Source organism: Chrysochloris asiatica, unplaced genomic scaffold (assembly GCF_000296735.1).
Source record: "Chrysochloris asiatica unplaced genomic scaffold, ChrAsi1.0 scaffold00113, whole genome shotgun sequence".
NCBI classification, from domain to species: domain Eukaryota; kingdom Metazoa; phylum Chordata; class Mammalia; order Afrosoricida; family Chrysochloridae; genus Chrysochloris; species Chrysochloris asiatica.
This window is the reverse complement of record NW_006408631.1, coordinates 3,676,962-3,691,469: the sequence shown is the minus strand read 5'-3', so window position 1 is coordinate 3,691,469 and position 14,508 is coordinate 3,676,962. Positions and strand designations below refer to the sequence as shown.

The following is a 14,508-nucleotide window of genomic DNA, read 5'->3' as shown; positions in this document are numbered from 1 at the left end:
GCGTCCTGTCAAGCTCTTCTAAAACAAGGAAACTTTAAAAACAATAGTCTAAGGATAAAAAAATGTTTTCACTCACTATTGTTGTTGGATAAGGAGCTCTGGTAGAGTAGTGGTTACAAATCGGGCTGCAAACTGAAAGATTAGCAGTTTGAAACTACCAGCTGTTTCGCGGGAGAAAGATGAGGCTTTCTGCTCCCATAAAGATTTACAGCCTTGGAAACCCTGTACAGGGACGCTATGAGTCAGAACCGACTCCATGGCACATAGCAACAACAATATTGTTGTTGGATGTCATCAGTTCCAACTCATAGTGACCCATATAACAGAGTAGAACTGTCTGAGAGCTTCACAGAAGCAGATTGTCAGGTCTTTTGTCCTACAGAAGCCTTTTCGTTAACTGCTGAATGCTTAACCACTGAACCAGCAGAGCTCCCTCTCCACTCATTGGTGGTTAAGTGCTGTGGAGTCAGTTCTGACTCATAGTGACCCCGCATAGGTTTTTTGAGGTGGTAAATCTTTATGGGAATGGGAAGCATCCTCTTTTTCCCATGAAACAGCTGGTAGTTTCAAACTGCTGACTTTGAGGTTACCAGCCCACTAGTCTACCAGAACTGCACTCACTAAGGGGATGGGAATAGGTTCCTCTTCCTTTCAGCATCACCCTGTCCTCAATCAGCATTCCAGTAACTATGAATAGCTCAGATGTGGGGATTTAGACTTCACTATTTTTTCTCCACCACCACTATCACCACCTCCATTAGGAAGCTTCAGGCAGTCTAATTTGCTAAATGCACCTGCCCTTCCCACAACGTCGCCATCATGGCTGCTCATATCACTGGATTACTTTTAAACTGGCAACATCAACATCAAATGCAAAGAAACTCATTATATTTGATTTCTTTTCTTTTCACCTTACAATATGCTCTTTAAAACGTAATGAAAAACACTCAGACATAAATTGCTTCTTAAAACTGTCTCCTATAATAGAAGAATTTCTCTCTTCTGCTGCAAAGATGAAAATGAAACTATCTCCGAGTGCTCTGGGTCCCTTACTCAATCAACAATCATCGTATGAACTTCAATTTTTAAAAAATCACCAAGTGTTTAAAAATCTCCTTTAATTATATTTTCATGAATTCTAAGAAGAACAGCATTGCAGTTAATGTTACAAAAAAACAAAGAGGGACATCAGAACATGCAATAAAAAATGGATTCACAGTGAAAATAATGCATGTTGGTACTAAAATATAGTTGGCCTGGTCCCTGAAGGAAAAAGCTTTCTTTTAATTATCTGTTCACTTGGATTATATTATGAGAAAATATTTTTTTTTCTTGAGAGCTTTGGAGAAGTGTCCAATTTGTGCTATTATTATTGTTAGAGACTGATGGAAGTCTCTTATTCTGTAAAGCCATTATTTGCAGTCTATAATTGAATCAGAAAATTCAAAAGTACAACAAATACTTTGGCAACTATATTCCTGTTACATACAAAGCCTTTAGCAAAAATATGTAACAAAATTTATGTAAAACAAATCATTGTGTCCTTATATACAGATGTTTGTTTTCTTCTCCATACCCACTCTAAAATAGAGGGGAATAAAGCAGCTACCAACTCCCTTTGAATTGTCTTATCCTGGGTAGGGTGAAGCATTCCTAAAAGGCGAGTTAACTACTTTCAACATCTTTTAAGTGAGGTATAAAACTTCATGTGGGGTTGTAAATAAAGAAGAGCAATGGTAATGTTTTTCAAATAAAAAATTCATCCCTTGATCCTTTGAAAAGGTTCCTAATGAACTCAATAGGGTTTAAAAAATGACTACATTTGTGACTATGATCTGAAAACATACAAGAAAAATCAAGACATATACACATTACAACTCAAGTTGCTGAGAAGTTTCACAAGGAGAGCATGCTCATATTTCATACCAATACAGCTTACAGCACATCAAGAGGAAAACTCATACGCACATGGCTAATGTCACAGAATCTATGTACAAACGCATAGCCAGTAAGAACACAGGAAGTCAAAAAGAGACCAAAATACATTTTCAAATCATCTTAAAGCCAAGGGCCACATTTACTGGAAAGGGAGAACTCTGACATTATACACACTACTTTTGTAAACTTTGAAGATGCAGCTTTAATATAATTCACAGTCTCAAGAGAAAATAAATTTCTGGTTTGTCATCATTGCTTGGCTCAGTCTGCAAAACAGAGTTATCTGAACAAAACTGGTCGAAGTATCCATAGCTTAGGGCTGTGCATGCCCCCTCTGGGATGCCACGGCCTTCCAGGCTCTTCCGGTTACTCAGGTAGCCCGCAATGTATGAGCCGGTGGAATGACGGTTCACGGTGGATTGGGGTGCTGAGGACTTGCTTCTAAGAACCACTCCCCCAACATTGCTGGGGTTCACAACTTTTTGCTTGTTGGCTTCCTGTTTTTCCTTGGCACGACTGGCAATATTACGCACTCTGCTCTGACTTCTAGAAGACAACTTTCTGACCAGTGCCCTGGGGAGCTGATTCACCTCCTGCTTTGAGTATCGCACTTGGCAGCCATCCTCCTGGTCAAAGGACACAAGCTTCCTCAGCTGTTCGGTCAAAGCATCTGTAGGCTCTAATGGTTCTGTCTTCACAGGCATACCCTTCTTGTCTCTCAAACCAGTTGTAACAAAACTCTTACTAATACATTGGTACTTGCTTTCAAAATTGCAGGCAATGTCTTCTGATGTTAAGTCACCCAGACTTTTAGATTTGCAAGGACTAGGCAATTTCAGAGCAGGCAGAGGAAGATGTGCTGAGAGCTTGGGGGCAGAAGCATGCATAGCTTGAGCACTAGATGGCAGGAGCTCGTGGGTCAGGTTCATGCTTGCATCTGGATTTGAGATGTGGTTATACGTGAAGCCAGCAGCACCCTGACAAGCTAGACGTGAAGCACTTTGACATTTGACATCATGAACATTTTTGACTATTTCAGGGACAGACGGAGGGAGAGTCTCTTTAAAGTAGCCATTTCTCAGACCATTTTGAGTATGTTCCACCATACCCCGGCCAGGCTTCAGCTTTAAAGGAGAAGCATGTTGGCTTGTGGCCCTTCTCCTATAGTCACAGGTTATTATGGAGAGATTTTCTGACCCACCATCAATTTCCACGAGACTGCTCTCTGCAGAGTTTAAACAGAGTGTTGGATCAGTTATGATGTCCTCCAATGTCAATTCCGTGGATGTTGCAGGGCTGCAGTTCTTCAGAACTTTCCAGTCTTTCCCCTTATTGGGACTTGCTGGTAACCAGCAATGAGGGGACCCAGGCAGATTGCCTTCCATTGTCTCTGTATTGGTCTTACCAGAAAGCTTATCATCTAGTTTGGGTTTAGAGATGGTAGTGCAAGTGGTTTCATGAACGACTGTGTATGTTGCATGTTCCGTGGCCTCGGGACTAGAAAATGCAATAGGTTCAGGAGATGAGCACAGGAAGGATGATTTGGACTTTCCTTTGGAAAAGTCATGCTTGAAAGGTAGTTTTAGACCAGTGGTGGGCAAGGGAGGCTGACCTGACATCACACTAGTAGAAGGAAGATGAGAAGCAACTCTGAGATTAGCCTGATCACTGGTCTCATCAAACTGTCCAATTAGTGCTGATATGGAACTGCTCGACTCATTCTCATTTGTTAAAGTGACATTGTCAATGAGTTGGGAAAGCCCACTCTCCTGCAGAATCCCAGTTGAATGTAAGTCAGGTATGTCAGCACAGAGCATGGAGACGTCTGACAAAGAAAAAGATGCTGCTGCTGTGCCCTTAAACCTATTATTCTTCTCCAGATTCTTAATCTCAAGATTACTTTGAGAAAGGATGCTTCCTGACAACGTACTTTTCCTTTCCACTAAACCCTCCACATTCCCATTTTCCTTGGTTTTTATGCCACAACGATCTTGTGCTAGGTTAACTGCAGGATCAAGATCCAAATGCTTCTTTGGGGAAAGGGCTTTGTTGGGACAGTGGTTTTCCTGGCAATCATTTGTCACATTTAATTTGCTTCTCCCACCTTTCAGGCCCAGCATTCCCAATGGTTCTCCTGTAATTGATACATTGACAGTAGAAACAGTGGTGCTCCTTTCGCTGGTGGTGTCTTTGTGGAGGAGAGTACTGGAAGAGGAGAATTTTTTGTTGAAATTTTGAAAATGTTGGTCTTTTGTTCTTGCCTTCCCTTTTCTTTGGCCATTCTTATTTTCTGCTGAATAAAACAAACAACATTTTAGGTGACATGCATCACTTTATGTAGGTCCTAGAAACACTCAGGTTTGTCCTCAGACAGACAAATGGAGAATGTAAATCTATTACACTGTGACAGTAATTATGGATTGCAGAGGTTTGCAACAAAGTATTCGTGTGATGAATAAAAATGGTAAATTATATTCATAGGAATTTCACTGAAGCTGCCTTTTGAGTATCTATTACATCAGCTGAGGATGTAATATTCATTGTCAAAAAAAAATGTCAATGAGTTATCATACTTTTACAGTGAGGATTACCTTAAGTTGTTCCTATTCAGATTTGTACTACACAGAAGCGTGGCAATAAAAACAGAACAAGACAGCTCTGTTAAACAAAGTATTGTGATACCTGCAAATAAGATACTATAAGCTTTCAAAGTTATATACATATTAATCAAGATCACTATTGTTATTAAGAAAAATTTTTTTAAGATCTAACTTAATTCATTTCTAAAACAAATTAGAAGGCTTAATAAAGCATTAAACTATAAATATCGATTGACTTAAAAAGTAAAGCTAGATGAATAGTTACTATTCAATTATATTTTTTAAATGTAAAAATGTCATATGTATTTCCCCTTAAGTGTCAATGAGCTGTCAGGCACAATAAGGAAACTATAAAAAACACACAATTCACAGTAATTCTGGGCACTCCCATCATGCTTAGTATAGTATGCTAAGACAATATTAGGTGCTCAATTATTCTCTTTTCTTTTTTGATGAGAACTATCAGTGGAAACTCTATCATTCCCCACACACTCTTAAACTAAATTTCCCCTTGAAAACCTGTAAGCCAGTCACTCCGTGCCTTTGTTGCCCCCACATTTTAGGTAGCCAATGTCTTAGTTGCCCATCCCTATCTACCCTGTATACAGAGGGGATAGGATTTGTATAATTATTCTTGATCAAATCATTCTTCAATAGTTTCTTAATGCTTTCAGACTCATGATCTGTACAAAAATAATTTTAACTGATTATATTAAATGTTCTACAAACAAAAAATAGGCTTACTATAAAAAAATAGGAAAATATACATAAAGAACAAATTAAATCTTATGGTATGCTCGTACAAAGTAGATGGATAGGTAATTGCATGGTCCCTATGCCTGCAGAGCCTATACCTGGGCAGAAGCCACACACATGCTTACTTCTCTGCAAACATCCAGGACATCACCCCCTCAGATGCCTCTTGAAGAAGCAAGTGAAGAAGATGATGAAGAAGATGACTTGCTTTTAACATCTGAACTTTTTTTCCTTCTCCATATACATTCCCAATTATGGAAAAGAAATGCAACTATATTCAATCCCAGAACAATCCATATATAAGACTGTGGTTGTCAAGTGTCATCGAGTCACTTCTGACCCATGACAACCCTGTATAGCGTTTCCAAGGAGCAGCTGGTGAGCTTGAACCGCCAACCTTGTGGTTCAAGCCAATTTTGCAGTCCAGCACATTAACCCAGAGCACCACACCAGGACTCCATACATAAGAGAGACACTTTGAAATCCAAGATCTCTATTCAGATTTAACAGGTATCCCCTTGCACTTTCTTCTCTTATAGACACATATGCTGCATATCAGCACACCTGATGGCCTACCTACCCTATCTCAGCATCAATTTCAGATGTCAATGCTATTTTAAGGCTTCAGGTGACTAGGAAACAGCACTTCTACTACCCATTACCCCAAAGGTTGGAAACTTTGGGTACTGATGATAATATTTTAAATGATTTTTCAGTGTATTTTATTTTGACTATAAAAGTCAACCAAGCCATAAGTCTAATCAAGGACTGAAATGCAACCCAGTAAAGTTTGTTCTTAGAAAAATTGAAAGCATCTTACCCAGCGAGTTTTCTTTTCCTTCATTGTCTTTTGCTGTTTCAGCTACAGGCAGTGAAAATGCTCCCAGAAGACTTTTGTCAACAGGCATAGAGACAGGGCGTACTTGCAAACTCCGTGTGGTCCTCCGCAGGACACCATCTTGTTCTCGTGCAGCCTCAGACACAGAATCCTTTATCTCTACCATTTCTTGGAAGCCCATTTTACTCTTTTTCCTGCCTTTGGCTGGGGCACTGGCTGTACGTCGCAGAATTCTATCTCCAAGTGATCGTTTCCGGACATAATGGGAATTGGTTTCTGAACTATGTCTGGGATTCTTATTGAACAGTCCCTTCAGACCTTGGAGCTGTCTGCTCTGAAGATACACACATACACACACAAAAACACAAGTTAAACGAATGACACTATAATAATTTGCAATCTATATGACAATTCCATGAAAAATGAATACAAAATAAAATTGTACAGCCATCAAAGTGAACCCAACAAAGAACACAGTAGCTCAGTATGTTTACAAAATATCATGCGCAGTTTATTGACTTTACTTTGTGAGGAAAGCAGCCTTCAATAATTATAACCAAGCTTTCTCATAAGCTTCCTACCCAGACATGAGAAGGTAGTAAGAATGTTTTCACAGCAAATAGAGGGTTACAAAACTTTGGCCACCTTAAAGCAACAGAAGAAGCATATTTCAAAGTGGCAAGCAGAAAAATGGAGTGATATGAGAAAAGCATGCCGCCATAGCCTTGTTTTTGCTTTTTTTTTAATGTGCCAGCAAAACAAAACACCATGCTGAGAAACTACCTTTGTAGCTCCTAGAAAATGCAATATAGTATAACTGGGGTTGAGTATTAAAGGGCTCCACTGTAAAGGAAAAAACAAAAACACAAACACAATTTGGGTTCATTCCAGAAGTATGGCACACGAAAAAACAAAGAAAAACGCATATATTTCTTATAAACACTTTCTCCCCAGTTTGGTGATTTTCAGCCTCATGTTCATTCATTGCTCAGCTCAGCACCACACATTCTCACCCAAACATACTTTAAAAAATAATGATTTATAATTGAGCGTTTATCTAGGAGAAAGAACAGACATCCTATAGAACACTTTCTTTTACATGTTTTAACTTTTTTTCTGGTCCAACTTTTAAACAAATTCTGCAATTTATTGTTCCTCTTAATTATTACAAATGCTAGAGAGACTTCATAGTTAGCCTAGGATTCCTAGGAACTCACAGAATTGTTTATATTCATGTGTATTTACTCTGCAGGAAAGATCCCAGCAAATAGTGCAAACAGAAATCCAGTCATGGTCAAACCTTCCCACTCTTAGAAATGAGCATTCTTGAGCACCCCTCTGCTGACAGATGTGAGGATAAATGTATGTCTTCTAGTTCGGGCTCAACCAATTCCATTCCTATCAACTAGGTTATATAATAATAAATACTAAAATTAGCCAAAATGTTTGAGTGTTAGAGTAGAATTATGTTCCTTAGGCTTTTGAGTGCACTCCTGGTGTGGCACTGTAGGATAAGCACTCAACCATAATGTCACTTTAAACTAAAAGGTCAGTGGTTCAAACCATATAGAGTCGCTATCAGTCAGAACCAGCTTGATGGCACTTAACAACAACAACAATGATCTAACAAGCAAGCTATCATAATATAAATGTATTTATTTACTTAACTATAAGGTCACTACTCTTCTTATACCATATTTACAGATGAAGAAGTGGTCCTAGTACAAATGGATAAAGCTCTAGGTTGCTAACAGAAAGTGTGGAGGTTTGAGTCCACCAAGAGGTAACTCTGAAGAAAGGCCTAGTGATTTAGTTATAAAAAATCAGCCACTGAAACCGTTGTTGTTGTTAAATGCTGTCAAGTCAGTTCCGACTTACAGAGACTCTGTATAGGGTTTCCTAGGAGTAACTGGTGAGTTTGAACCGCCAACCTTGAAATTTAAACCAATCTTGGGGTCCAATGCTTATTCTACAGTGCCACACCAGGACTCCACTAAAAACCCTAAGGGCACAATTCTACTCTGACACACATGGGTAACCATGAGTTGGAAATGACTTGGTAGACTGGTCACTGGTTACTGATGAGGAAGCTGAGGCAATGAATGTCTATATCTCTGGGGGAGAAGTTTCAGGCTATCAGATTGTCTGGTAAAGATAAATTCCTGTGCTTTCTCTATTCATTGCTCCTATTGTTTGGGCAAATCACACCTGGTCCATAAAATTCTAGCAGCCAAGTCCCCAATTACTTGGCATGGCTGGAGAACAACTGATTGATCTGTAAACTTCAAGTGAGTTTTACAAGGAAAAGAGCAGCACCAGACGAGATCAAAGCACATTTCATGGACCTTTTCTTTAAAGTGCTGTCTTGCTGTGGGCTGTCTGTCATTGAGTTCATTCTGACTTTGCTAATCTCTTGTTATCAAGTCCAATCCAACTCAGAGTGACCCTATAGGAGAGAGTAGAACTATCCCACAAGGTTTCCAAGACTAATCTTTATGGAAGCAGACTACCATCTTTGTCTCTCAAGAGCAGTTGACAGGTTCAAACCTTTTGATTAGCAGCCACATGCTTAATAACCATGGAGTTACCAGGGCACCTTTGTAAGTCCTACATTTTGTTTGTTAAGTGCCGGAGAACTGGTTCCAACTCACAACAACTTTGTTTAAGGTTTCCAAGGAGCTGCAGGTAGGTTTGAACCTTGTGATTGGAAGTCCAGTGCTTATCCTACAGGTCCACACCACAACTCCTGTAGATCCTATGGTTGTGTGTCACCTACTTTGCTCTGACTCATAGCGACCCTACATAGGGCTTCCAAGGCTGTAAATCTTTATAGAAGCAGAAAGCCTCATCTTACCCTAGTGGAGCAACTGGTAGATTCAAACTACTGACCCTTTGGTTAGCAGCCCAGGTTGCAATCCACTACACTACCAGGGCTCCTTTGTAAGTCCTATTGCTATTGTTGTTAAGTGCAATAATGACTATAAATTAATTCACAAATTTGTTAGGATTCAGTTCAAAACAATGAAACCAAATGAATCTATCTAGACTGGAGTGCAGTTGCAGCCCAGTTAGTAAGGTAACTAATTAAACTGGTGTTGTTGGTGTAAAATGCCCTCAAGTTGGTTCCAAGTCATAGCAACCCTATACAGCGTGACCAAGGCTGTGAAATTTTAAGGGAGCAGAAAGACTCATCTGTTTCTTGCAGAGTGGTGGCTGCTAGGCTCAAACTTCCAATCTGTGGTATGAAGTCCAGTACTTATTGTACAGAGCCAACACACTTCCAGTCTATGGCAGCCAGTTAGGGCTTTTTAAGGAATAAAATAAAACCTAACATTTAACTGTATCTTCATTCTTCTAGGTAAACAAATGATTGCCTGAGAAGATAATCATTCCTCCAGTCTATTAGGAGCAGATAGGGCCCCTAGATGGAAGGAAAGAGTACAGGCCCTGAACAATGGGGGAGACCAAAGCTTGACAGCAGAGTATCAGACTGGACATGGTGGGCTTCTGTACCCATGGCTGTTAAAGAACAGCTTGTCAAAATGCACATTCCTTTTAGGAAATTAGTCAACAAAACACCTTTGTTGAGGACCTTATTATTGCCATATGTGACTTTAAGCCCAGTGACTTTTCTCACCTTTCCATAGATTTCATTGATTGTTATGTGGACAAATATAGATGCTTCTGTCAGTCCTTCCAAATAGACATGTCGGTAACCTGATAAAAGTAGAGAAATCGTTTCCTTTTAATTGAACTTGTATTTGGTTTTTCCATGGTGCAATAGAATTAAATACCTGACTTCACTATTGTTTCTTTACATTTGACAAAGTACGTCAACATGTATATTATCATGCACAGCAAAACTTGCAAAAGCCAGAAACTTGTCAAAGAAGGAAAACTCAAATATCCTCAACTAAAACAAGCAATACAAAAGTGACAAGACTGAATGCTATCAAACTTACTAGACCTGGAAAACTGGGCTGTTCCATCGGATTCCAACTCTCACAAGTTTCACTGTAATGTATATTTTATAAGTCATATATACAAGGGTAATGCAAAAAGTATTATCACTAGGATTCCAGTTCACACATGCATGGGTTTACGGCAGACAGAAAATGTGTAAACATGTCTCTGTAATCACTGAATGTCTGCAGACAAGTTCTCTCAGTAACGCACTTGTCTTTTGTTAATGTCATTAAAAAATAAGGTACTATCAAAACAATGGGCCAGTTAAATTCACAGCACAAAAGTCATCTTTTTGGGGATCCCAAAAGGGTAAACTTGGTAATTTTCTCAAAGGATGTAAGATTATCATAGGAATTTAATATGTAGAAATTTTAAGAAAATGGAAAACGGCCCTGGTAACAAAATGGCCAGGAAAGTTGTGCCAATGAATCTTTTTCTATCACGACAATGCACCTGCTCGTTCTTCAGGGGTAGAAAGGGCTGTCCTATAAAAATGTCACTGGAAAACCTTAACCCGCCAACCTGAAACCTTGCCCTTGCCCCCTTCAGACTTCTTTTTGTGCCCAAAGCTTAAACATTTAAAAAAAGTGTAATTTGAGTTCCTTGAGGATGACAAAACTACCATTGTAAGGTGGTACAAATCGAAGTGCACAGAATTCTTCAAGTAAAGGTTAGCAAGATAGAAACGTCATTTTCAGAAATGTATAGACCTAGTCGGAAGACATGTTGAGAAATAATAGTTTCACATTTTGATATATTTGTTTAAGAAAGTGTCCTATGATTTTGTAGCAATACTTACCTTCATATACATATCACAAACATCATATATCTTCAAGAGAAAAAGGCCAGCAAAGAGAGAAAAGCCAGCCCATACCTACCAGGCACTAAGCTGCTAAAGGTCACTGTTCTTTGTCCAACAAAGTCTCGTCCAATGGGATCATGATCCCACACAAGGAAGCGAACCAAAGCTATTTCTGGCAGGTGGACTGTAAATGTCAGTGTTTCTTCCCACACAGGGTTAAATCCTCAGAGAAAAAGGAAAAGAAAAATCAGAAAATCAAAGGGCTTCGTTAAAAATGAGTCAGTAGCCACATCAGCACAGCAGACAGTGGAAATTGCTTGCAATGGTTATTAGACACTCCAGGATGCCTTCCTGAAATAGGGCCTCGGAATTTACCCCATTGCTTGAAAATAATTGGTAAGAAAATTGTCTGTAAATTATCACATCAATTCTATTAATCTTTGATGCCACATTGCACTGCAGAGAAAGCATTTCCTGACAATACTCAGAATGCTTCAATGAGCTCAAGAATTATCTATAGCAGTGATCTAAGAATAATGCTTTTGTAGAAACAATGAAGAATGCTTCCCCTCCCCCATACTCTTCTTGCCCACCAAAGGTCCAGCTGCTACAATCATCACCACCAACCATCTTATAAGGTGCTCTGTAGGGTTCAATGTTATTGTACATATAGCATCCTATTTTATTTCTATAGCAAACCTCTGACAAAGTCAGGGAAGGGTAGCGTATTTTTTGTTGTTGTTGATGTTTTGTTTGCTTTTTTATTGCTCTAATTAAGAGAATAAGGAGAAGGGAAGTGCTGTGGCTCTGCAGGATAAGCACTGGACTGTGAACCACGAAGTCAGCAGTTCAAACCCACCAGCCCTTCCATGTGAAAAAGAGGAGGTTTATTGCTACCACAAAGATTTACAGCCTTGGAAACCTTATGTATGGTTGCTGAGTTAGAAACAACTTGACAGCAATTAACAACAATTAAGAGAAAATACATTACTGACTTCCAAAAATAAATAACTTTCTAAAATTACACAAGAAACATAAGTTCCTGTTTTGTTCTGTTTTTTTGTGTGTTTTTTTTTTAAAGTAGAAAATGTAAGTATGTATAACTGATTTTGTAGTTGAGAAAACTGATGTTGAGAGAAAATAGTGTGTCAAAGGTCATACAGTTTATGATAGAGTCAAATTAGACATGTACTATTGAATCTCAGCAGGTTCTTTTGAAGCAAGACCTTAATAAATGAAAATAATATTTTTATAGCTAATGATAAAGAAATGAAATATAATTAAATTTAAATACTATTGTTGTTAAGTGTCATTGAGTCAGTTCTGACTCATAGTTTCCAAGGAGCGGCTGGTGAGATTGAACCACTTAATAAACAACATATGTGTGTATATATATATTCTTGGGGTTTCCAAGGAGTGGCTGGTGAGATTGAACCACTTAAACAACATATGTGTGTGTATATATATAAATATATGCAAATATTATATATATACCTGTCAGCATTTCCTTTCTAAAAAATAAAATTAAACTTAATTATATGGATACATTAAGGAGGCACCAACCACTTAACTCTGTAAAAAGCATCAAGCTAATGAAATAATTAGACTGAGAGTCATTGAAATGTCCCCCCTGAATAAGCGATGTGTCTTTCTATTGAAATGGCAGAGCCTGTCAATTATTTCTGAGACTTAATAAAACAATTACTCTACTAATTCCAAAGGATAAACAAAATATAAGAAAGTTTCTTACTTTAAATATGTTATTTCATAAATAATAGGCTTGTTCTGCTCTTGAGCTCCCAAATGTTGTTGTTGTTGTTGTTATGTGCCATGGAGTCGGAACCGACTCATAGCGACCCTGTACAGGGTTTCCGAGGGTGTAAATCTTTATGGGAGTAGAAAGCCTTATCTTTCTCCCGCGGAGCAGCTGGTAGTTTCGAACCGCTGACCTTAAGGTTCGCAGTCCGATTCATAACCACTACGCTACCAGAGCTCCTTAATCAATACTTAGAAAACCTCTCAAGATCTCTCTGTGGTTGCTGGCTGCTGGTGAGTTAGCCTCTTACCACATGCATAACAGAGTAAAATTCTGTCTGGTCCTAAGCCATTGCCATGATAGGTTGTACATTGAACTGTTGTAAGCCATAGAGTTTTTATTGGTCAATTCTCAGAAGTAGATTGCCAGATGTTTCTTTCTAGTCTAGTTTTCTCTGGGAGCTCAATCCTAGATCTCCCAGAGGTGAAAATTCTCTATAGAACTACCACTGCCCCACAGTTTCTCTATGGACCCTTAATTTCTCAAATGTTTTGAGAATTACGGTTTAAAATTATTTCAGAGACTTAATGACTACAGGCTGAGAACAATAGGTATACAATAATATTGGTTATATGAAAATTTTAATAAATACAATTTTAAACAATTATCAAGACATGAGGTTAAAGGAAATAAATCTTTCTTTGCATTGTAGCTAAAATACAATAAACAGAGAATGATAATCACCCACTACATGTACATATTCAAGAAGTTGCCTTGCCAGAGCCTCCTGAGCTTGCCCAAATCGCTAAGATATTTAGACTTCATGAATTAAAACTTAAGGAAACTCATGCCGTAAAAAAACAATATAAAACATAATATAGAAGCATTTTCCTAAGGGAAATTTTTTGTTTTTACTTTTTTATTGCTTTAAATAGATACATAACAAATCGTTTGCCATTTCAACATTCTTCACATGTTCAATTCAGTGGCATTAGGTATATTCATTGTGTTGTTTAATTACTACCATTAATCTGTTTCCAAATTTTTCCATCACCCTTAGCAGAAGCTCAGTATCCCTTAGCAACTGATCCTTCTTTTCCCTCCCTCCTACTTACCCCTGGTGACCACTAATAAACTTTGGTACTAAATGAAGGTTTAATTCAGCCTTCTAAAAATGTCTTTCATTTTATTCATTAGAAAGAATATTTGCTTGAAAAGCAAAAGTCTTGAGAGCAAAGATTCCAACATACATTAAAATACACCAGGTACCAATCATATATTTACTGAGTGTCACGTGTCAAAAGCCTTTAGCTATCAATTGATGTAGAAAAGGCATTTGATAAAATCCAACATCCATTCCTGATAAAAACACTCAACAAAGTAGGAATTGAAGAGAAATCATAATTAAGAGCATATATACAAAACCAACAGCCTACATTACTTTTAATGGAGAGAAACTGAAAGCCTTCCCCTTGTGAACAGGTACCAGTCAAGGATGCCCTTTGTCACCACTCCTATTCAATACTATGCTGGAAGTCTTAACAAAAGCTACAAGGCAAGATAGGGAAATTAAAGGCATCCAAATTGGCAAAGAGGAAATAAAACTCTATTACAGACGATATGATCCTATACATAGACTCAGCAAAAAAAAAAAACTACTGGAACTCATTGGAAGACTCAGCAAAGTGGCAGGGTACAAGATCAACATACAGAAATCAGTTGGATATCTCTATTCTATACTAATAATGACAACACTGAAAAGGAAATTAGGAAAGCAATACCATCTACAATAGCCATCCAAAGGATGAAATATTCAGGAATAAATGTAACCAGAGAAACAAAGGACCTATAC

The 14,508-nt window shown here is 38.2% G+C and overlaps 1 protein-coding gene across 3 annotated transcripts in view; it reads right to left on the bottom strand.

The window, feature by feature from the left end:
• Positions 1–1,102: 1,102 nt before the first annotated feature.
• The window catches only part of PLCH1 (phospholipase C, eta 1), a 238,126-nt gene continuing 224,720 nt past the window's right edge, over positions 1,103–14,508 (bottom strand). The window contains exons 19-24 of one of the 3 annotated variants that reach the window (XM_006867956.1): positions 10,977–11,123; positions 9,770–9,849; positions 6,916–6,975; positions 6,115–6,466; positions 4,530–4,556; positions 1,103–4,231 (exon numbers count right to left, since the gene is read on the bottom strand). In XM_006867956.1, the coding sequence (XP_006868018.1) occupies positions 4,546–4,556; positions 6,115–6,466; positions 6,916–6,975; positions 9,770–9,849; positions 10,977–11,123 (650 nt within the window). In that variant the 3' untranslated portion in view covers positions 1,103–4,231; positions 4,530–4,545. The remainder of the gene's footprint in view (positions 4,232–4,529; positions 4,557–6,114; positions 6,467–6,915; positions 6,976–9,769; positions 9,850–10,976; positions 11,124–14,508) is intronic. The other 2 variants (XM_006867954.1, XM_006867955.1) reach the window with 2 other exon arrangements.